This window comes from Sturnira hondurensis, unplaced genomic scaffold (assembly GCF_014824575.4).
Source record: "Sturnira hondurensis isolate 20B ecotype Veracruz unplaced genomic scaffold, ASM1482457v3 Scaffold0023357, whole genome shotgun sequence".
Lineage (NCBI taxonomy): Eukaryota > Metazoa > Chordata > Mammalia > Chiroptera > Phyllostomidae > Sturnira > Sturnira hondurensis.
The window spans coordinates 2,931,231-2,956,452 of NW_028095988.1; the positions used below are offsets into that span (position 1 = coordinate 2,931,231).

The following is a 25,222-nucleotide window of genomic DNA, read 5'->3' on the forward strand; positions in this document are numbered from 1 at the left end:
TTTTAAATCCCCACATGAGGACATGCCTATTGCTTTTAGAGAGAAGGGAAAGGAGGGAATGGGGTGGGAGGAACATCTATGTAAGAGAGAAACATCAATTGGTTGCCTCTAATATGCCCCCAAACCAGGCACCAAACCTGCAACCTAGGTATGTGCACTGACTGGGAATTGTACCCATGACCTTTTTGGTTTACCCAGGGCAATGTTGTATAAGCTTTGGTCTAAATTAGGAAAAAATGTTTGACAACTTATTTTATTTCTATGGTGAATTATAATCTGTAAATGCAAACTTAGGTATTAAGTTGGTCCAAAAGTAAGCCTTGCAGCCCCAGGGGATACCACCCATTTACATATCAGGAAATTAGGTATGAGACTTGAAGAGTTATTCACTAAACACCTCCCCCCCCAAAAAAAGATGTGTTTTTCCTGAGGCTAAAAAAAACTAAGTTGATTTGTATTACAGAGAACCTTGAATATTCTCTAAGGGAAGTGGGGGACACTGTCAGTAAGAAATGGATTGAAATATCAGAGGACACGAGTTAAAACATTGCCTTGATATGTTGAAGGTTGCTGTGAGGGCCATTAGATTTCTTCTTTTCATTTTCAGAGTGATCTTGGGAATGGAGTAAGTTTTAAAAAGAGCTTAAAGGTTGAGAGACTGCCTAATGAAAATGATCAGAAATGTGTCCCTCAGGAACTATGTCCTGGCTAATTCTCGTGTTGAAGTCTGTCCTTGATTAATTGTGCTTTACTGACTTTCAGAACGTTGGTAGTGATGGTCTCCACAGAGAGGAGAGTCTAGAGTATTTATTTTGCATTTGTAAGGCAAGAGGTGATTTCTAACAGTGTATTGAACTGTTGCTTATTTAAAACTGCTAATGTAGTATAATTATCCCTGACATAAGTGAGTTTTTTCCATCTAGCAACAAAGTATCCCCAAACTTTCTGTAGTTTATGAAACTTGTGGTTGAAGTATCTCACTTGTGGTTGAAGTATCTCACTTGACACCACAGTAAGTATAGGTTTTCTCATTAAATTAAAACTGGTTATTTGAGCCCTGACTGGTGTAGCTCAGTGGATTGAGCGCGGGCCTGCGAACAAAAAGATCGAGGTTCGTCGATTCCCAGTCAGGGCACATGCCTGGGTTGCAGGCCAGTTCCCAGCAAGGGATGCATGAGAGGCAACCATACACTGATATTTCTCTCCCTCTCTCCTTCCCTTTCCCTCTAAAGAAAAATAAATAAAATCTTTTAAAAAAACTGGTTATTTGAAAAATTTTAAAGAATTTTTTATTTTTTGAGCAATGGGGAAGGAGGGAGAAATAGAGAAGAAACATCAATGTGTGGTCGCCACTCACATGCCCCCTACTGGGGCCCTGACCTGCAACCCAGGCATGTTCCCTGATTGGGAATCAAACTGGCAACCCTTTGGTTTGCACCCTGGTACTCAATTCACTGAGCCACACGAGCCAGGGCTAGTTATTTGAAAAAAAAAATTTTTTTAAGATATTTATCTTTAGAGGGGAAGGGAAGGAAAGAGGGAGAGAAATATCAATGAGAGAAATATGGTTGCTTCTCATGCGTCCCCTGCTGGGAACTGGCCTGCAACCCAGACATGTGCCCTGACTGGGAATTGAACTGCAATCCTTGGTTTGCAGGCCCACGCTCAGTCCATTGAGCTACACCAGCCAAGGCTGGTTATTTGAATTTTTAAAAGAGCTGTAACTACTTGTACCATATGCAGTTAATTTCGTGAGAACATACTATTCATTTTAAATTTTTTTACATTAGTTTGAATTTAATGTATTTCATATTCTTTTGTAGTAAAACATAGATTTCTATAGGCCTTAAAACCACATAGTGTTTCTATTTGGAACTGTGTCTTCTGTAACAAATTTCAATAAAGTTGGGCCAGCTTATCCTTGTCTGTGCCCATTTCCTTACCTATAAAGAGGAACAGTGGAACCTTCTTACTCTGAAATATTTACTTAATGTGTTTTTTGGAAAATGTATAAATAATGTGCAGAATTTGCATGTCCATTTTCACAGCTACCTAATAAATTAGTCACTAGCCACATGTAGCTAATTAACTAAGTTAAAACATTCAGTTCCTCATTCAGACTATCCACATTCCAAATGCTCAACAGCCACACGTGGCTACTGGCTGTTAATAGTGGATGCAAACACAGATTTCCATCATTGCAAAAAAATTCTACTGGACAGCACTGTTTAAGGGTAGGTTGCTTGGAGCCTACACTAGTCAGAGTTTACAAATAAGCCCTATCATGACTGGAATGTTACTGGGAAAAATCACCACTCACCAAACAGTACATATTATTTGATACAAGAGAACACACATTTATAAAGGCATTTAGTTTATTTTTTTTTCAAAAAAATATTTTTGTTAGAAGGTTTGAGTCATTTTACATGATCACAACCTTTAAACAAATTCATTTTCTGACCAAAAGGTACCCCTTAAGCGAACAGCTTGTCTAGGTCTGCTTTTGTAATGCCCAAATACAATTAGCACTTCTCTGATGGTATTCCCTAGGATTTCTTAAGTTGTCTACAGGCTAGGAGGCAAAGCCCAGCACATAAAGTATGTGCTTTGTAACTGCAGATTAGTTTGGTTTCTTTTTATTTTTATTGTTTTTTATTTTAGAGAAGGGAGTAGGGAAGGAGGAGGAAACACTGATATGAGAGAAAAACATCAACTGCCTGTCTTCTGAACACACCCCGACTGGGGATGGAACCTGCAACCCAGGCACGTGCCCTGACCTGGAATCAAACCACAACCTTTTGGTTTGCAGGATGATGCTCAACCAACAGCCACTTGGCCAGGGCTGGTTTGGTTTGTTAACATCACTAAGCAGAGCGGCCAGTCAAGATATCTAATTCACACCATTAATACATTGTTTCTTGCCTGAAGGGTCTCATCCACCCAGAGTTTACCCGTTATCTCTCTCTAATGCAGTGACCCATGACTGTGGAGAAAAGGGGCAGCTCAATTTAGGCTAGTGCTGGCTGTGTCCCAGTTAGGTCTAGGTTTTGTTCCAACTATGAATTCAAGATGACCAGTGTTACTTGTATTTAATGATAAATAGAAAATGCAATGCCAAAAGGGGGATTTAGGGACTACTGGGAGCAGGTGCTGCTTTTCTCTTGGAAGGTTCCCTTCAGAGAAGGTTGGTTCTCTACAGTTCTTGAGAGCTCTTAACTAAAAGTTGAATGAAATCTACGTTCATTGCTATAAACTTAACAACAGGACAAAATATCACTGCAAAGAAGCAATGACGGACTGGTAAAAGTTTGCTGATGGAGAGAACTGGGCAGCTTGTTGAAGGCACATGTAAGTAGCTTTTAGTTTGTACAAGGCCTGTAATCAACCCCCAAAGCATGAAGTGTGCCCAGCTTCTGGACAACAATTCAGTGCCAAGCTAGTAACAGCAGAATAATGCCTATCTCTCTCACCAACTGCCCAGACTGTACTTCAAAAATGTCTTTGTCACAAAGAAGCAATTACTGCAAACATCAGGACAAAGGCCATTCTAATGTAGGGCTTGGGCTAAATAGAAGTTGTAAGGGGAGGAAAGTGACTGTCAAAACCAAGTTTCATGAATGCAGAAAAACATTTTTACCAGACTTTAATTTAGGCTAAAGCATGCTGAACCATGCACCTCAGAGTGTCCTATAAAGCAGGAAGTGAATGAAAAACGAGTCGGACAGCTCACTTTAGGTTCCCTTTGAACATCCCTGCAAGCCTCAGTGCTGAGGTGATGGCCGTTTCTCAACTGGAAGGAATGGCAAGTCAAGCTTTGGGCATTAAGATTCTTACCAGAACACACTTCTTTCTCTTCGGTATGCCTAATTCTGTCAGTAAGGAAGTAAGATATGAAGCTCCAAAGTATAAGACATTTTGAATCAATAGCCTAGTTACTGGCTACTTTGTATAGCTACAAAAAAAATGCAGGCAAAAGTATCACATACTTGAAAAATCTCATTTTGCATACTTGTGTCTGAAAACTGAAAATCAAGATGACGTCCTCCCCATTTTAAACTGTCAGCTTTCCTAATGCAGACACAACCCTATCTATATAGCAGCATAAAGTACCTCTAATCTGTCTTTTTAACTACTTGGAGCACAATAAATACTGACCTGGTTTTAGACTAAGGAGATTGAGTCTGGGAAACTTAGGCATGTGCTGGGGCTGTTTACAATGCAAACACTGGTGGAGGTGCTTGGAATGTCTGGGGAGGGGGGAACCCTGCAGGTAAAACACCCTTACCTACCTGCCAGCAGTCAGCCTTAGCTTGGGCGAAGTTAAACTGCACATTTTAGCTTTTTATTTCCAAAACCCAACTAGGCCTAGATCCCAAGTGTCTTCAGCCATTTTCTTGGTATTTTTCTCTACAAGCTTCTGGGTTTCTTACCTTATCCGATGTTTTTCCTGCCCATTTCAGAACAGATAATTGGGAAGTCTAACATGTACTTTTATTTCCTTTTACATACCATGAAAGGCTAAAGATGCAAGACCATTACATTAACTAACCCTAATGAAGCCAAGTGTAAGGACAGGGTTACTTCTGCCTTTCTGCAGAAGATAAGGTTCGTAGAAGCAAAAAAAGGACTCTGGTGGTAGAGTCTCAGGGTCCATCAAGCAGAGGCCAAATGAGGAGCCCTGCATGTTCCTGAGATCACTAAAAAGATAAGGGGGGGGGGGGGCAATGACTCCTGAAGCCAGTCTTCATTTTAAATGTTAATATTTTAAATACCCCTGAAATAGAAAGGTATTTGGCAAATTTTAATTTCTTAAGGAAAATAACATAAGGGAAGTGTCAACTTGTAAATTGCTCTTAGGCTGAGTTCTCATTTCTTTGACCACTTGTTTGATAGATACTAAATTTTTTAATGGGTTAAAAACAAAACCCAGAGAATTCAATGTTCCGACAAAAACCTTTATAAGTCTTAGGCATTTATTATAATTCTCAAATGTGTCTTCATGTATAAAACACACCAGTTAGTTTATGGCCACTTCCTCTCACCCTTCAAAAGGAATGCAACTCACAATCTAAGACTCAGAGAGGGAAGTCAGTGAAAGGTACTGCTGGCAAAAGGAAGGAAGAAAGGACTGGATTTGTCAAAACAACTCCTAGCTACCCTTTATGCCCAAGGAACACCTAGTACTTTCAGAGTTATGTTGTATCAAAAACATCCTGCAGTTTTAGGTTCTGGGTTTAAATTTTAACCTGTATTCAGTTCACATCTAACTAAGTTTCAAAAGCTGCACCAAATCTACTAGGCTTTTTTTTAATACTCTGCACTGCATGCTCTGTCTATTTGCATGCGGTATTTGGATAATAAATATTAAATATGGGGTGGGGGAAACACATGGAATCCATAAAGTTAAAACTGAAACCAAACTGAACATTAAAAAATAGTACATGGTAGCAAGAGAAATGAATAAGCGCTAAAAATAAACTTGAGGTAACAATAGTGGCCCAATACCACTGATCTGAAATATCTGTAAAAATTCAAATAAGTGTTTGGAGATTCAAGTAACAAACCATCTGCTGCAACTTGGTCAGACTTCCCAGCCTTGCTGAGTTTTAGTCCATGAGCCGGCACTCACACAGCTCCTTGTAAATCCTCTTCCGTACTCGGGGCATATCTTCTTGGGAAAACTGGAAAGGCTGCTCTAAGGCGAGGCACTTGCAGTACTGTAAAGGTCCCAGAAACACTTAAATGGCATGTGCAGTTATGTATCAGCCCAATGCATAACAAAACTTTCAGCAGCCTTTTGACCACTAAAGGAACCTAATACATGAGAACAAACAGCCCCTGAAAGTGGCCATTATTTAAAATCTGAATAGTTTTTGCTCTGTGGCTAAAAGACCATTTGCCAATGGTTAAGTCTATAGCTGTTCTGCAAATGTCAAAGGTCTATGATATGGAGAAATTCCGGGCAGCTTCCAGAGTGGCTTACTAATAACCTCTGATAAGACATGGATGGAATCAATTACACACGCTTGACTTTCAAAGGTGGTCTTCCAATGATAACGTCTGAAAATATAGAAACTACTTCTCAACAAGAAAGGAAAGGAGGAAGGAAAACTAACCTGTTAACCGTAGCTAGTAACCATGTACACACCACAGGGACTCCTATCTTGCCTCTCTAAACCCAACAAATTTAATGCACACATTGTAAATTCTGAAGGGAAAAAAAGGGTATTTCATTACCTGGAGCACAAAGACTCCACAGTCACTGTCATTTTTCTGCTGTGGAATACACTGAGGGGAAAACAAAATGATCATTAAAATAAGACCAAGTAGTACTCTTTAGATAAGAAATATTGTTTTTATAGAAAAATGAGCAAGAAACAGGAAGTCTCTAACCAGGACAGCTGGTGTGCACCTCTGGTATTTAAAACGTTTGATTTAATGGAGGCATAGGCCACATGAAAAGAGCTATCAATCAATCACAATTTATAGAACAACATTTTACCTAAATATGAAAAATGGGAAATCAAATAAAACCCTACTTAAAGACTTCCCTTTGGATTATTAGCTTTGCTATGAATTCACTACCAATGAACTTGTGGATCAGAGAACATGTGCCTAGACTCTGAACACTTAACCAGTCACAGTCCTGCTTAGCAGTCTTCACTTTTCATCTCATATTACACAACTGTGTCCTACTAAGGAAAGAAATTATAAAGATAAATGATACATTTTCAGAAGAACTGTTACTATATCCTTCCTAAAGTGGGAATATGAAAGATCCTGTCTAAATTCAGGAGAATACGAGACTTCTGCCAAGATGGAGGCATAGTTGGAAACACTGAGCCTTCTCCCACAGCCAAGTTTGAATACAACAAAGGTTTGGAGATCAAGGACACACCCAAAGACCAGAACACTGAATTATACGGAAGTCCAACAACTACGAACCATTCAACGGGGACGGTAAGAGGCAGAGCCAGCAGCGGAGCAGGGTCGGGCAGGACAGATCCCCCGACCTAGGTGCGCAGGCAGCCCAGAACCAGTCGGGGTGTGGGGCAGACTGACCGCGGTCGCACATTCGCACACAGTGAGAGGGACCACACAGGCCCCAGGGGGCGAACCCAGGGGTGGAGGGCTGACGGTGGTGGCACACTTGCGTGCAGTGGAATGAAACGCGTGGGCCTGATGATGGTGGTGGCTGTGGTGCCGGTGGGGGCCGCGATGGCAGGCGGCAGACAGGACACAATTGTTCCTCTTTTACCCCGCTCCCACATACAACGTCACAACCCAGCGACTTAATTGCCCTGCTCTAGTGAACACTTTAGGGCTCCGATCCTGCTACGGAACAGGCACGAACAGCCCAAAAGATGGTGCAAGAAGAACTCAAAGTCCCAGAGCCCATAACTCTAAGCGACCAACAGATTGCCAGCCTCTCAGAAGCACAGTTCAAGACACTGGTCATCAGGATGCTCACAGAACTGGTTGATTATAGTCACAAATTAGAGGAACATATGAAGGCTAAACTAATTGAAATGAAGGGAGATGTCCAGGAAACCAATAGCGATGGAAAGGAAACTGGGACTCAAATCAAGGGAGTGGACCAGAAGGAAGCACTAAACATCCGACCAGAAAGGAATGAAGAAATGAGAATTAAAAAAAATGAGGAGAGGCTTAGGAACCTCCAGGACATCTTTAAATGTTCCAACATCCAGATTATAGGGGTACCAGAGGGGGAAAGAAACAGCCACGAGTAGAAAACTTATTTGAACAAATAATAAAGGAGAACTTCCCCAGTCTGGCAAAGGAAATAGACTTCCAGGAAATCCAGGAAGCTCAGAGAGTCCCAAAGAAGTTGGACCCAAGAAGGAACACACCAAGGCACATCATAATTACATTAGCCAAGACTAAAATGAAGGAGAGAATCCTAGAAGCAGCAAGGGATAAGGGGACAGTCACCTACAAAGGAGTACCCATCAGACTGTCAGCGGATTTCTCAAAAGAGACCTTACAGGCAAGAAGGGGCTGGAAAGAAGTATTCCAAGTCATGAAATCCAAAGACCTACAGCCAAGATTGCTTTATCCAGCAAAACTTTCATTTAGAATGGAAGGACAGATAAAGTGCTTCTCAGATAAGGTCAAGTTCAAGGAGTTCATCATCACCAAGCCCTTATTATATGAAATGCTAAAGGGACTTATATAAGAAAAAGAAGATGAAAAATATGAACAGTGAAAGGACAGCAAACACACAGTTATTAACAACCACACCTAAAACCAAAGCAAACCAAGAGGACAGCTAGATCAGGAGTGGAACCATAGAAATGAAGAACACATGGAGGGTTAGAAACAGGGGGGTGGGAGGGGGAGAAGGCACAGAAAATAGCATAGATGGTAGGTAGAAAATAGATGGGGGGAGGGTGAGAATAGTAGAGGAAATATAGAATCTAAAGAACTTGAGACACGTGGTTATAAACTAAGGAGGGGGAGAATGGTGGGGGAGGGAGTGTGCGGGTGGAGGGGAATGAAGGGGGGAATAGAACAACTATAATGGTATAATCAATAAAATATATTTAAAAAATAAAAAATAAAGGTAATGAGTTTTAGAATTGCAAAAAATTAAAAATTAAATTTTAAAATTAATAAATATATTCAGGAGAACACCTAAATATATATATATATATATATACGTTAATTAATTAATTTAGGAGAATGCCTAGACATTCTATCTGAGTAAATTCAGAAAACATACAAGCTCAATTCTAATTTGAACTAATTATACTAAGTTATTTAAAACGAAACTTAAGTTTTTTAAAGATTTCATTTATTTATCTTTAGAGGGAAAGGGAAGGAGAGAGGGAGAGAAATATCAATGTCTGGCTGCCTCTCGTGCGTCCCCTGGTGGGAACTGGCCTGCAACCCAGGTATGTGCCCTGACTGGGAATCAAACCGCAATCCTTTGGTTCACAGGCTTGCACTGAATCCATTGAGCTATGCCAGCCCGGGCCAAAATTTAAGTTTTAAAAAATATTTTCTTGCCCTGGCTGGCGTAGCTCAGTGGATTGAGCGCGGGCCTGCGAACCACACGACCAAGGTTCGATTCCCAGTCAGGGCACATACCTGGGTTGCAGGCCAGTTCCCAGCAGGGGACTCACAAGAGGCAACCATACATTGATACTTCTCTCCTTCTCTTCCCCTCTAAAAGATGAATAAATAAAATCTTTAAAAATATATTTTTTTCTTTATTTTCAGAGAGAGAAGGGAGGGAAAATATTAGGGAGAGAAACATCCATTGGTTGTTTCTTTTCTGCCCCAAATGGGGACCTAGCCCACAACGCAGGCATGAGCCCTGACAGGGAATCAAACCGATGACCTATCAGTTTGCAGGCTGGGTGCTCAATCCACTGAGCAGCACCAGCCAAGGCACTTATGTTTAAGATTAAAACTTAGCACTTGGGACTTCTGGCCAAGTGGGCAAGTAGATAGATACACTTTGCCTCATTACACAACCAAAAGAAGGTCAACGACAAATTTAAAAACAAAAAACAACCAAAATAACCAGAAAATCTAACTATGAAAGTCTGACAACCAAGGAGTTAGAGAAGAAACACTCACTCAAACGAGTAGAAGGGGTGGAGAAGACACACTGCAAGGCAGTGGCTGGTGGTTCCACATTCATGTGCAGATAAACTGGGAGGAACAACTGGGGAGCCAGACATACCACACAACCCAGGTTTCCAGCACAGAGAAATAAAGCCTCAAAACCTCTGGCTGTAAAAATCTATGGACGTTGTAGTGGTGAGAGAAACTCCCAGACTTACAGGAGAGTTCATTGGAGAGACTCACAGGGTCCTACCACATATACAAACCCATCCACCCAGGAATCTGCAACATAAGGGTCCAATTTGCTTATGGGTAGCGGAACAAGTGACTGAAAGCCTGCTGGGCACCAAGGAGCAGCACTGCTCCCTCTCTGACTACCCCCTCCATACAGCACCACAACACAGCAATGGGGGTTGCCATGCAGTGGCAAATACCTATGGCTCCACTCTACAATGTAAGAGGCATGTGGAGACAAAGAAATATGGCCCAAATGAAAGCTCCAAGAGATCAAAGCTCCAAAAATAGAACTAAGGAATGAAGAGAGAGCCAACCTATCAGACGCAGAGTTCAAAACACTGGTAATCAGGATGCTCACAAAAGTGGTTGAGTATGGCTGAAAGACAGAAGCGAAGGCTATGCAGAGTGCAATAAAGAGAAATATACAGGGAAAGAAAGGAAACCAGGACTCAAAATTAATGGTTTGGACCAGAAAGAAAAAACATTCAACTAGAACAGAATAAAAAACAAGAATTCAAAATATGAGGAGAAGCTTAGGAACCTGCAGGACTTTAAATGTCCCAACACCAGAATCATAGGGGTACCAGAAGAAGAGAAAAAGCAAGAAATTGAAAACTTATTTGAAAAACTAATGAAGAAGAACTTCCCCAATCTGGCAAAAGAAATAGACTTCCAGAAGTACAGGAAGTTCTGAGAGTCCCAAAGGAACTCTCCGAACCCAAGGAAGCACATACCAATGTACATCATAATTACATTACCCAAAATTAAAGATAAGGAGAATCATAAAAGCAGCAAAAGAAAACAGAAACAGAAACAAACTAAGCAAACAACCAGAACAGGAACAGAATCACAGAGATGGAGATCACATGGAAGGTTATCAATGGGGATGCAGAGAAGGGAGAATGGAGAAAAAGGTACAGGGAATAAGAATCATAAACAGTAGGTAGAAAATAGACAAGGGAGTTTAAGAATAGTATAGGAAATGGAGAAGCCAAGGAACTTACATGTATGACCATGGACATGAACTAAGTGGGGGTAGAATGTTGGTGGGAAGGGGGTTCAGGGCAGAGGGGAATAAAGGATTGAAAAATATGGGACAACTGTAATAGCATAATCAATAAAATATATTTTAAAAACAAGTATGTAAAACTTAGTACTTGGTTCAGTTCAAGGATGAACAAATTCATCTTGTCCTTTTAGTTTGGGGTTAAAGGTTTGACTCAAGACTGCATTTTTAACATTGTGTCAATGATCCAGACAGGGGACAGTAATGGGGGTGGTAGTAGAGGAAATTGGGACAACTGTAAAAGAACAATTAAAAAATTTTTTTAAAGAAAGATCCAAACAGACCTGAGTTCAAGGACCTGACTACCAATAGTTTTGATGGCCTCTAGGGAAGGTCACACCTAGGCTTCAGTTTTGTTTTTTTAATCTATAGAATTTTAAAAATGCTTATCCCAAAATGACGAGTTATATCACAAGCTATAAGGATCAATGAGATCACACAAGCCAAAACACTTTGGAAACAAGAAAGAACTGACCATTAAAATGTGAGACACTAGTATTTGTAACAGTTAAGCAAGAGCTCAGCGCTGCTGCCAGGTAGAAACAAGGCGCTGGGCTAAAGAAAATAAGGTGGCTTGTTCTGAGAGGCTGCACCTGGGCACTGTGACCCACATAGAGCTTTCCCATGTCTATGGGCCAAACACAGTGCTGCTTCTGGATTGTGCTCAGGCTGGAGCACTCAGTTCACTGTGTTCCCCAAATGCCTGGAGGGTGGCTCAGTGTATTTACTCCCTTTCCAAAATAGTCATTGAGGCAAGAGGTAGGTGCAGCCAAAAAAAAAAAGTGTGTATATATAAGAAATACGTATCTATATATAAATATCTTTTATATCTAAGTAACTACATATGGAGAAGACACCCAATCATCAATCTAAAAATGTTCATCATCAATCTAAAAATGCTTTTAAAGACACCCAACCCTCTGATACTCCCATCCCCTTGAAAAGCCTGGGTTTGCATTTTTGTCACTGACTTACCTTTGTAACAGCAGTCTGCCAACCCTGAAGAAATTCAGGTCTATTTTTTTCTCTGGCTTCAGTCAGCAAATACTTTTTTATATTCTGGTTGAAAAGAAACCAACACACAGATGCTATGTTCCATGATTTGTTGAAAAATGGAACCTGCCCACAGCAGACAGAAGCAAAACAGGATGCTATGGCCTCACCATTGAGCAGAATATGCATGAACAAGTTTGAAGCTGGAACTTTGTTTCAGACCTTTTACTTTGTAACACTAAGGACTCTGACCCTCTATACTCAGGTATGCACTTGGACTGTGGACACTGATATATGTTGTAATAAAAACCTTTTATGAGGTGGTTGGCCTTATTCAGCACTCAGTTAACCCACTGAACCTGATACTTAAAAATTACTCATGCTCAACAGAGGGAAGGAACTCATGGCAGAAATCATTAATAGCTGAAACTAAATGAAACACATTCCTGTTTCCATACTTTTGAGAACTACAGGTAAAGGTATTATTCAATTTGTTGAGGTATAATTAAACCCATTCTAAATACTAAATAGAGGCAGATCCATGGCTGAAATTTCTACCTAGATGAAGCCTACCAAAGTTTCAAATTTTCCCTTATGCCCTCAACCTCATCATGCATATCTTTCTCTGTATACCTCTTCTAAGAGTGAAATCAGAAGTTACAGGGGATAAATTAATCCTTCCTGAAAGTAGAAGCATGTGTGTGTATGTTTGTGTGTGTATATATACATGCACATATGTATTTTATTTCCATAAATGTTATACTGTAATATTCCTGCAACTTGCTTTTTTAAACTTAGTATGTCTTCAAGATCTTCCCATTTTAGAATATAGACATCTATATTCTTATTAACCACTATGGTCAGTTTAACAGTGTGATTATACCACAGTATACATATTTAACTAATCTGTTGGTAGAGCTAAATTTAGGCTGTTTTGATTTTCCACTATTATCAATAATGCTGCAATGAAAATCCTGGTGCGTGCCCCATCCTTATAAGCAAATACATTTCTATGGACTAGACACTAAGAAATGGAATGGGTAAGCAATAATTTACAAGGCACTTAGAAATTATTAGAATTGCAACTGTTCAAGTACACATTCCACCAGAAAATATGAGAATGTCTGTTTCCTTTTACCTACATAAACAACTGAATACCATTAAACTTTTCCTAATATAACAGGCAAAATAAATGGAACCGTATTTGCATTTCCTGTATTTCTGATGAGGCCAAGCATCTCTCGTGTTTAATGATTAAATGCATTTTTCCTAAATATTACTCATTTTATTAGATCCTTCTTTTTATTTACTTGTAGGAACTCTTTATATATTCTGGATTGTGTCTATTATATAGGTTACAAACATTTTCTTCAAGTCTATCTCCTGTTTTTTTACTTTATGACATACAGAAGTTTTAAATTATGATATGTTAAAATTTATCAATCTGTTCCTTTGTGTCTTTTGCCTTTTTTTTTGGTTCTGTGTAAGAATGCCTTCCCTACTCTAAGAATTTAACATCTCCTATATTATATTCTAACTTTTGTAGGTTTGTGTTTTACATTTAGGTCATTATTCTGTCTGGACTTTGTCTTTACAAATAATATGAAGTAAAGATCTATATTTTACTTTTCAAGTAGACAGGTAATTTTCCCAATGACCTATACTGAAGAGCCTGCCCTTTCCTAACTTTATCATATACTCAGTTTCTACGTATACAGGAGTTGTTTCTAGATTCCCTATGCTGTACCACCAATCTATTTGTCTATTCCTAAATAAATATAAACATAGTTTTTAATTATTAAAACTTTACAATATGGTTGTCATCTAGTAGACCAAGTATTCCATCTTTCACTGATCTACTTCAAAACTATTTTAGTTGTTCATGCACATGAATTTTATGATGAGCTGACCAGGTTTCATTCAAAATCCTGATGGAAAACTAATCAGGACAGAAATTGGTATATATTAGTTTGGGAAGAATTGATCACTTTCCAATACTGAGTGTGTCTATCTTCCCATCTACTCAGATTTCCTTCAAATATTTTAGTTTTTATCTTTAAAACTTCCATATTTTTGCTAGGGTATATTTCTGGATAATTTGTGTCTTTGTTACTTTTGAAAATGGAATCTTTCTGTGTTCAGTTACAATTTCTAACTGGTTCTTGCCAGTGCAGAAAAATTAAGAAATCTACTGAATTTTCTTGCTTTGTATCCCACCACCTCATTGAAATCTCGTATTTGCCAGCTGATTCTCTTGGTTATAATTCATTCTACAGAAGTATCTTGAAGATACAAGCAAATTTCAGCTCTAAGAGAAACCAAGGAAAATTACTTCTATCCACATCCAAAATAAAGTGTTAACAGAAAAGCACAATAAAATCTGATAAAACCCAATAAGGAATGTGTCTCAGGGAGGGATCCAGACTCTAGACATATACCTGCTCCCACCTGGATATTACTCTAGTAGCCCTTTCCTCTGCAAACATTTCAGTGGGCATTTATGTCAGAAATTGATCCCCTTGGTATTGACTTATGCTACTGTATCTAGAGCCAAGATAATACTTGGTCAATCACAAGATACATAATAAAACAGGCAGCATATTAACTTACCTCTACACAAAATTTAAAATGAATGCCTTGGGAATCATAAAATGAAATAATTCGGTTAGAGAGTGTCACGGTAATGAGAGACCAGTGGACTTCCAGATGAATAGGAATCAACAGAAGACTCTTTTTAAACAGATCCACCTAATCAAGACAAGAAAAAGAAATGCAGCCATCACCACGGGCTATCCAAATCAACAATAATGAACAGTAGCTTCATTTCTTGACTTATAACCTGCCCAAGTCATAAAACTAGGAAGTGGTGAAGCCAGAATTTGAAGCCAGGTCTTAGTCTTAAGTCCACGTAACTACTAAGCTATACTACACAATAAGTAAACTGATGACACAGAGCCCTGGCTGGTGTGGCTCAGCAGATTGAGCGCTGGCCTGCAGATCTATAAAGGTTGCCCGCTTGGTTCCTGGTCAGGGCACATGCCTGGGTTGCAGGCTGGGTTACTGGTTGGAGGAGTGTGACAGGCAACCAACTGATGTTCCTCTCCCTCCTTTCCCCTCTCTCTAAAAATAAATAAATACTTTTTTTTTTTAAGAAAGGAGGCCAGTTCTACATTTTGCTTTGCCAATTAAGGACACACAGCTCCAGCATAAACAGGGAGGATTCTCAAAGTCCCTTTAACACTTTAGCTTGTCACAACTCTACAATTAACAACATTACCACACAATCCAGAAAAACCTAAGAGCACATCATAACAAACATCACTGCACAAACTGTTTTGTCTTCATGTGCTTCCCAGTATTACCTACAGAGTTGACTGAACCATATGCTTCTGAGCAACTGCAGTTCTGATGACATGAAGAGAAGTAACAGTACACCAAGTGCAACACAGAAATTAATCAGCTATATTCTAGAGCTTCCAATGGAAACTCACACTGCCAACACCTCTATTAACATTCTCAGCTGTAGAAGTGACCAGAATTTTATCTTCCAATCCATGTTCAATACTATACTTTTCCAGTGAACAAGCTTAAATAAAAGGCTTTACATACACACAGCTCTTGTTTTATCAAACTTTCCATTTCACACTATCAAAGGTCTTCCAAAAGATCATGCTTTATCATGAGTAAAGGTTCCACTTAAAAGAGAGGTCATATGGTATTTATCATTCACCGCTTGGCTTATTTCACTAAGGACAGAATACTAGGCAGCAGAAAGAAAAAAGGAGCTCCTACCCTTTTAGACAGCTCAGATGGAACTGAGGAACATTCTATTTTACATAATGAGGAGAGTTTGCATTTATGAACGTTAGCTTTTTCTCTTTTTTCTTCAGTTTATTTATTTTTAATTTAAAAAAATTTTTAAAGCCTTTTCTGATCAGTGCTTCCAAATCTCACTTAGTATGTATTAAGGGAGCACTGCGGGGGGGCAGGGCAGGGAATATAAAACAGAAAACTGTACTTGAATAAGAATTAAATAAAAAAAATAAAAAACAAAGAATGACATAAAAAAATAATTTAAAAAAAAAGAGTGGTCAAACACTGCACTGAGGCTTCCAGAGCAGAGCGGTCAAGTGGGCTGAAAATGGTCAGTAGATTCTTCTACATATATTTTTCTCCTGAACTTAGGCAACTTCCAGATTTCAAGTAATTAGAGAGTTCTTTCACATTTCTTGGCTACAATATGTTTCTCTCCTTGCAACTGTACAGGGCTCAATGGGGTGGACAAAAGGCTTCTTTCACCAAAATTTCAATATACATCAAGCCATTCTTATGTACAATTTTGTTATGCAGGTTGCTCTTTAAGAGCTTGGAACAAAAGTTTTCCGTAACTTACTTGTTCTGCAAGAAAAAACAGCATTTACCTGGCTTCACAACAATGTGCATAACACACAAGGTTAACACTAACTGCCTTCAAAAGAGACCTTTATTTCCAAGCTTCTCACAAACTGCAAGTAAAAACGTTACCACACAATCTAGAAAAATATAAAGCACACCTTAACAAACATCACTGCACATACTGTTGTGTCTATCTTCATGTGCTTCCCAGTATTACCTACAGAGCTTACTGAACCATATGCTTCTGGGATACCGTAGTTCTGAAAACATGAAGAGAAATAACAGTACACCAAGTGCAATGCAGAAACTGGTTCCAGCTGTATACCAGAGTTCCCAATAGAAACTCACACTGCCAACACCTTTGTCTGCCAACTAACATTCTCAAGTGTGGAAGTAACCAGAATTTTATCTTTCAATCCATGCTTAGTCCTATACTCTTCCACTGAACAAGTTTAAATAAATGGCTATACACAAACATAGCTCTTAAAAAGAAAGAAAGAAAAGAAAACTGATTACATAGAAAGCACCACTTTCCATTTAAACTGCTAAACCCGTGCTTATCAACTGTCAAATATGACCTGGCCCCTTATTTTATGCTTAACTAATTTTCTTGTGCACATATTTGACTGCAACTCAATTCTTATTAGAAAAGAATCACAGTATTAGAAAAGAGGGGTATAAAGCTTCTGTCTTTCTACATACTCAATTTAGTAGTTAAGATTATGGGCTCTGAAGTGTCTGGTCAAGTTCAAATTGTGGCTCTCGCATGTATTGGCCAGATGACTCTGGCAATTTTCACAGCTGTGTTTCAATTTGTACCATATGAAATACAGACAACAAACGTACCTACCTTATTAAGTTTTTGAGAATGATAATACAATAAATCTTAGCTACTATCACTGTTAATAGCTGAGAGTAGTATCCCTGATAATACTTTACAAACCCTTTACATCCTAATTCACACCCTTTAATCATGATATAATATCCTTTGCAATCTAGAAATATCTGCAATTACACTCAAAATTCTAGTTATGGATGATAAAGTAGTAGGTGTTTAATACACTACAACTTCGTAAAAAAAGTTAATAAATATCTTTTCTTCAGGTACTTTAATATTTTAAAAGGGGTTATTTACTTACTTATTTATTTTGAAAGAGAGGGAAGAGAGAAAGAGAGGGAGAGAAGCATCCATGTGTGAGAAATACATCAATTGATTGACTCTTGCACTCCCCCACCTGGGGACCTGGCCTGCAACCCAGGCATGGGCCCTGACTGTGACTCAAACCAGCAACCTTCTGGTTTACAGGGTGGTCCTCAACCCACTAAGCCACATCAACCAGGGCTTTTTCAGATACGTTTAAAGATAATTTTAGAGATTCCTTGGGTTAAAAAATTACAAGTCTAGCGTAAAATAGCTGAAATGTTCTCAAGGCTTTCTTGCTTTCTAATACTCAGACAAGGTCCTGCTCTAGAACATGTAATGTTCTCCTGGCTTACATGACCTTTAGCACTTCTGTTTTTCAGTTTCTGTATCCATAAACCTGGGAGATGGATAGAAATATTATAAAGGATTGACAACTGGTTCTTTTCAGCTCAAACATTCCAAGTATCTAAAACAATAAATCAGGACTTCCGCCAAGATGGAGGCATAGGTGGAAACACTGTGCCTTCTCCCACAACCAAGTTTGGATACAACAAAAGTTTTGGAGAACTAAGACACACCCAGAGACCAGAAAACCGAATTATACGGAAGTCCGACAGCTACGAACCGTTCAACGGGGACGGTAAGAGAGGCAGAGCCAGCAGCGGAGCAGGGTCGGGAAGGACGGACCTAGGAGCGCAGGCAGCCCGGACCTAGTCGGGGTGCGGGGCAGACTGACCAAGGTCGCACATTCGCGCGCAGTGAGACGGACCACGCAGGCCCCAGGGGGCGAACCCAGTGGTGGAGGGCTGACAGCAGTGGCACACTCGCGTGCAGTGGAGCGGGGCGCATGGCCCTGGTGACGGTGGTGGCTGCGGTGCTGGTGGGGGTCGCGGCGACGGGCGCCGGAGGGAAGCCGTTGTCCCTCTTTGACCCCGCCCCACATACAACCTCACAACCCAGCGACTGACTTGCCCTGCTCTGGTGAAAACCTAGGGCTCCGTTCCTGCTACTTAACAGGCACGAACAGCCCAAAAGATGGTGCAAGAACTCAAAGTCTCAGAGCCAATAACTCTAAGCGACCAACAGATTGCCAGCCTCTCAGAAGCCCAATTTAAAACACTATTTATCAGGATGCTCACAGAATTGGTAGAGTACAGTCACAAATTAGAGGAACTTAGTCACAAATTAGAGGAACATATGAAGGCTAAACTAATTGAAATGAAGGGAGATGTACAGGAAACCAATAGCGATGGAAAGGAAAATGGGACTCAAATCAAGGGAGTGGACCAGAAGGAAGAACGAAACATCCAACCAGAAAATAGTAAAGAAACAAGAATTCAAAAAAATGAGGAGAGGCTTAGGAACCTCCAGGACATCTTTAAACGTTCCAACATCCGGATTATAGGGGTACCAGAAGGGGGAAAGAAACAGCCACGAGTGGAAAATGTATTTGAACAAATAATAAAGGAGAACTTCCCCAGTCTGGCAAAGGAAATAGACTTCCAGGAAATCCAGGAAGCTCAGAGAGTGCCAAAGAAGTTGGACCCAAGAAGGAACACACCAAGGCACATCATAATTACATTAGCCAAGACTAAAATGAAGGAGAGAATCCTAGAAGCAGCAAGAGATAAGGGGACAGTCACCTACAAAGGAGTACCCATCAGACTGTCAGCTGATTTCTCAAAAGAGACCTTACAGGCAAGAAGGGGCTGGAAAGAAGTATTCCAAGTCATGAAATCCAAAGACCTACAGCCAAGATTGCTCTATCCAGCAAAACTTTCATTTAGAATGGAAGGACAGATAAAGTAGTTCTCAGACAAGGTCAAGTTCAAGGAGTTCATCATTAACAAGTCCTTATTATATGAAATGCTAAAGGGACTTATATAAGAAAGAGATGATGAAAAATATCAACAGTGAAAGGACAGCAAAGTCACAGTTATTAACAACCACACCTAAAACAAAAGCAAACCAAGAGGACAGCTAGATCAGGAGTGGAACCATAGAAATGAAGAACACATGGAGGGTTAGAAACAGGGGGGTGGGAGGGGGAGAAGGGGGGAGAAGGCACAGAAAATAGCATAGAGGGTAGGTAGAAAATAGATAGGGGGAGGGCAAGAATAGTGGGGGAAATATAGAATCCAAAGAACTTGAGACACGTGGTTATAAACTAAGGTGGGGAGAATGGTGGGGGAGGGAGTGTGCGGGTGGAGGGGAATGAAGGGGGAGGAATAGAACAACTGTAATGGTGTAATCAATAAAATATATATTTAAAAAAATAAAAAATAAATCATATTTAAAATACAGTATTAAATGACAACAAATTTATACACTTTTCAAAAAGAAACATTTTGGGAGGTGCATACAGCCATGCTGCGAGCTGTCTGTGGAGAAGGGTAAAGTCTAGAAGCTGAGGACCTCAGTCATGCCATGACAAACTGAATTCTGTCACCAACCTGAAAGAGTTTGGAAGGTGAGAATGCAGTCTGGCCGAATCCTTGAGTGCAGTCTACTGAGAACCTGAGCAGATGATCTAGTTAAGCCACACCTCAATTCCTGATCATGGAAACTGTGAGATAATCAATAATGGAAACATCTCAGCATATGAATCTGGGAAACAGGTGAATGAGAGTGGTTCTGCAGTGTTCTCTAGGTGGCCTTTTAAAGGTCAGCTGGTTGCAGATTTGAGAATGTATTCCTAGCCAGGAGGTCTGGAGAGTGGTATGGTGTGTTCTCTGAGGTTCCCAAAGCATTCCTAAATACTCTGGGTTGAGCGACCACAACAAACAGAAAAGGAAGGGCCAGAAATTAAGACCCTCCAGAAATTCTCTGGACCAACCTGAACCTTTCAAACACTGAATTATACAACATGAGAAGCTCTAAAAACTGGACCACCAAGGTTCCTGATGTCCTTAACACTATGGTTGGTGAGAATCTAGATAGAATCTCTTTATAAGCCTTTAATGATTAAAAGATAAGAAGATATGCCCTGGCTGGTGTGGCTCAGTGTACTGAGCGCTGCCAGCCTATGAAATGAAAAGTCACTGGTTGGATTTCCAGTCAGGGCACATGCCTGGGTTGTGGGCTATGTTCTTAGTGGGGGCACATGAGAGGCAACCACACATTTGATGCTTCTTTCTCTCTCTTTCTCCTTCCCCTCCCCTCTAAATAGAAATAAATAAATCTTAAAAAAATAAGGTTTATGGAAAACAGTATGGAGACTCTTCAAAATATTAAGAAAACTACCATATGATCCAGCTATGCCACTTCTAGGTATGTATCCCCATGTTAATTGCAACATTATTTACAATAGCCAAGATATGGAAACAACCTGTTTCTATCAGTGGATGAACTGATAAAGAAGGTGTGATGTATATAGAAAGAATAAAATCTTGCCTCTTGTAACATGAATGGCCCTAGAGGGTATTATGCTAAGTAAAGTAAGTCAGATGGAAAAAGAAAACACCACATGATTTCATTTATATGTGGAAACTAAAAGAAAACCCTTAACAAACAAATAATACCAATCTCATAGATACAGAGAACAGACTGGTGATCACCAGATGGGAAAAGGGTTGAGGGGTGGGCAATATGAGTGAAGGTGTCAATTATGCGGTGATGTAACTAGACTTTGGGTGGTGATCACTTTGTAGTATATACAAATTATATTGCAGACCTGAAACTTATATACTTTTATATATCCATTTTACTTCAATAAAAAGGTGAATTTAAAACTTTTTAATTATAAAAACATTTAAAAAATAAATTAGAAAATACAAATGAAAAGATACACTTAAGTGTATCTTTCCAGATCTTTTTTAAAAATATTCATTCATTCATTCATTCATTCATTCATTTTAGAAAGAGGAAGGGAGAAAGTGGGGGAAAGGAATATCAATGTGAGAGATAAAAACCTCTCATATACACCTGACTGAGACCAAACCTGCAACCAGGCACATACCCTGGCCAAGAATTGAACGAGCAACCTTTCACTTTGCCTCACACCACCCACTAAGCCACAATGGTCAGGGCTTCTTTTTTTCAATATATTAATTTTCATGCACACAAACATACAGACACAACTTTATATATATGAGGTCTATATGGAAAAAGTCCAACCATTGTTAATATAATGAAAATGGTTTGTGCAACATCGATATAACCTGCAGCCAAGGAGAGTGGACTGGAATGAATATGCATAAACAATGACAACTTCACTGTACTAGTCAGTGGGTGCACTAATGCCACTGAGTGAGCATGTGTGCTGTGTGGCCATCGCATTCAAAAATGACTGAGCGAATAGAGCAATGAATCTGCATCAAATTTTGCATTAAGCTCAAATGTTCCTCCACAGAAACTATTTGGATGACTCTGATGGCTGCAGCTACAGGTGACTGGAGATTGGCAGCTTAGACACAAAAAACTGCCTGCTCATACATCACATCCTGTGCAGAGTTTTTTGCCGCAACATAAAATTACCGAGGTGACTCAGTCCCCTTATGGCCCAGAGCTGGTGCCCTCCAACCTCTGGCTTTTCCCAAAACTAAAATCATCTTTGAAAGGAAAGAAATTTCAGACTGTTGATGACATTCAGGAAAATACAATGGGGCTATTGAGGGCAACTGGGAGAACTGTGTGAGGTCCTAAGGTGCCTACTTTGAAGGGAACTGAGGCAGCATTGTCCTATGTACAATGTTTCCTTATCTTCTTTAATAAATGTCTCTATTTTTCATATTACAGGGCTGGATATTTTTTGACAGACCTCATATAATTAAGAAGTGATGTGAAAACTCTGTATGTTCTTCCTAAAAGACACTCACTAGAGAACGAAAGACATACACTAAGAAGTGACAAGAAAAAGTATTTCATGTTAGTGAAAATAAAAAGAAAGTTGGTGTAGCAAATCAAATATCAGACAAAATAAACTTTAAAACAAAAACTGTAAGAAGAAAAGAATGGCATTATATACTGATAAAAGGATCACCAACAAGACTTGTAAACACCAATGCACCCAACATACTCAACACAGGAATACCTCAATCCATAAAGCAAAGTATTAGCTGACATGAAAGGAAAAACTGACAGTAGTATAATAATATTCATAGTAGGGGACTTAAATACCCCACCTACAATAATGCCAGAAATAACATGGAAACATTGGCTTTAAATGACACATTATACAACATGGGATTAATAAATATATAGAATATTCAATCCCAAAACAACAGAATATACATTCTTTTCCAGTGTACATGGAGGAAGACTCCCCAGCATAGATCACCTCATACCACAAAAGTTTTAAGAAATTTAAGAAGACTAAAACCACATCAAGTATTGTTTTCAAACATAATGCTATGGATCTAGAAAATAATTACAAGATGAAAACTGGGAAAAAAAGGAACACTAATACTTGGAGGCTAAAAAAACATGCTGTTAAAACAACCAATGGGTAAAAGAAGAAACTAAAGAGGAAATAAAAAACTCTATCTTGCTCTGGCTGGTGTGGCTCAGTGGACTCAGTGCCGGCCTGCAAACCAAAGGGTCGCTGGTTTGATGCCCAGTCAGGGCACAGGCCTGGGCCCCAGCAGGGAGTGAGAGAGAGGCAACTACACACTGATGTTTCCCTCTTTCTCCCTTCTCTCTCTAAAAATAACTAAATAAAACCTTCAAAAAAAAGAATCTTGTTTAAAAAAAATTTTTAAATATATTTTATTGATTATACCATTACAGTTGTTCTATTCCCCCCCATTTCCCTCCACCCACACACTCCCTCCCCCACCATTCTCCCCCCTTAGTTTATAACCAGGTGTCTCAAGTTCTTTGGATTCTATATTTCCCCCACTATTCTTGCCCTCCCCCCTATCTATTTTCTACCTACCATCTATGCTATTTTCTGTACCTTCTCCCCCCTTCTCCTGCTCCCACTCCCCTGTTGCTAACCCTCCATGTGATCTTCATTTCTATGGTTCCGCTCCTGATCTAGCTGTCCTCTTGGTTTGCTTTTGTTTTAGGTGTGGTTGTTAATAACTGTGACTTTGCTGTCCTTTCACTGTTCATCTTTTTTATCTTCTTTTTCTTATATATAAGTTTCTTTAACATTTCATATAAGGGCTTGGTGATGATGAACTCCTTGAACTTGACCTTATCTGAGAAGCACTTTATCTGTCCTTCCATTCTAAATGAAAGTTTTGCTGGATAAAGCAATCTTGGCTGTAGGTCTTTGGATTTCATGACTTGGAATACTTCTTTCCAGCCCCTTCTTGCCTGTAAGGTCTCTTTTGAGAAATCCGCTGACAGTCTGATGGGCACTCCTTTGTAGGTGACTGTCCCCTTATCCCTTGATGCTTCTAGGATTCTCTCCTTCATTTTGGTCTTGGCTAATGTAATTATGATGTGCCTTGGTGTGTTCCTTCTTGGGTCCAACTTCTTTGGGACTCTCTGAGCTTCCTGGATTTCCTGGAAGTCTATTTCCTTTGCCAGACTGGGGAAGTTCTCCTTTATTATTTGTTCAAATAAGTTTTCCACTCGTGGCTGTTTCTTTCCCCCTTCTGGTACCCCTATAATCCGGATGTTGGAACGTTTAAAGATGTCCTGGAGGTTCCTAAGCCTCTCCTCATTTTTTTGAATTCTCATTTCTTCATTCCTTTCTGGTGGGATGTTTTGTTCTTCCTTCTGGTCCATTCCATTGATTTGAGTCCCAGTTTCCTTTCCATCACTATTGGTTTCCTGTGCATCTCCCTTCATTTCAATTAGTTTAGCCTTCATATGTTCCTCTAATTTGTGACTATAATCTACCAGTTCTGTGAGCATCCTGATGACCAGTGTCTTGAACTGTGCTTCTGAGAGGCTGGCAATCTCTTGGTCGATTAGAGTTATGGGCTCTGGGGCTTTGAGTTCTTTTTGAGCCATCTTTTGAACTGTTCGTGCCTGTTCCGTATCAGGATCAGAGCCCTAGGTGTTCACCAGAGCAGGGCAACTCAGTTGCTGGGTTGTGACATTGTATGTGGGGGCAGGGTCAAAGAGGAGCAATGGCGACCCTGTCTGCCGCCTCTCGCCGATGCCGCCACCACAGGTGCCACAGCTGCCACGGTCACTGGGGCCCACGCGTTTCGTCCCACTGCATGCGAGTGTGCCACCGCCATCAGCCCTCCACCCCTGGGTTCGCCCCCTGGGGCCTGCGTGGTCCCTCTCACTGTGTGCAAATGTGCAACCTCGGTCAGCCTGCCCCACATCCTGACTGGGTCGGGCTGCCTGCTCGCCTAGGTTGGGGCATCTTTCCTGCGAGACCCTGCTCCGCCACTGGCTCCGCCCCTCTTACCGTCCCAGTTGAATGGTTAGTTGTTGTCGGACTTCCATATAATTCAATTTTCTGTTCTTTGGCTGTGTCTTTGTTCTCCAAACCTTTGTTGTATTCAAATTTGGTTGTGGGAGAAGGCACAGTGTTTCCACCTATGCCTCCATCTTGGCGGAAGTCCAAATATGATTTATTGTTTTAGATACTTCGAATTTTTGAGCTGGAAAGAACCAGTTGTCAATCCTTTATAATATTTCTTTCTATCCATCTCCCAGGTTTATGGATACAGAAACTGAAAAACAGAAGTGCTAAAGGTCATGTAAACCTTTAAACCTTTAAACCTTTAGAAGTCCTCTAAAAATTTTTTCTTGAGACAAATGAAAATGGAAACACTTTCCAAAATCTATGGAACGTAGCAAAGACAGTTCAAAGAGGGAAGTTTATAGTGATACAAGGCCTACCTCAAGAAACAAAAAAAATCTCAAACAGTTTAACGTTACAC

The 25,222-nt window shown here is 39.9% G+C and overlaps 1 protein-coding gene across 6 annotated transcripts in view; it reads right to left on the minus strand.

The window, feature by feature from the left end:
• Positions 1–2,398: 2,398 nt before the first annotated feature.
• Positions 2,399–25,222, minus strand: part of SENP5 (SUMO specific peptidase 5) — a 77,221-nt gene continuing 54,397 nt past the window's right edge. For 3 of the 6 annotated variants that reach the window (XM_037037650.1, XM_037037646.1, XM_037037647.1), the window contains 4 exons: positions 14,501–14,638; positions 11,873–11,956; positions 6,238–6,288; positions 3,643–5,717 (listed from right to left, as the gene is read on the minus strand). In XM_037037650.1, coding sequence (XP_036893545.1) covers positions 5,607–5,717; positions 6,238–6,288; positions 11,873–11,956; positions 14,501–14,638 — 384 coding nt within the window. In that variant the 3' untranslated portion in view covers positions 3,643–5,606. Of the gene's footprint in view, positions 5,718–6,237; positions 6,289–11,872; positions 11,957–14,500; positions 14,639–25,222 lie in introns of all 6 variants that reach the window. The other 3 variants (XM_037037648.1, XM_037037649.1, XM_037037651.1) reach the window with 3 other exon arrangements.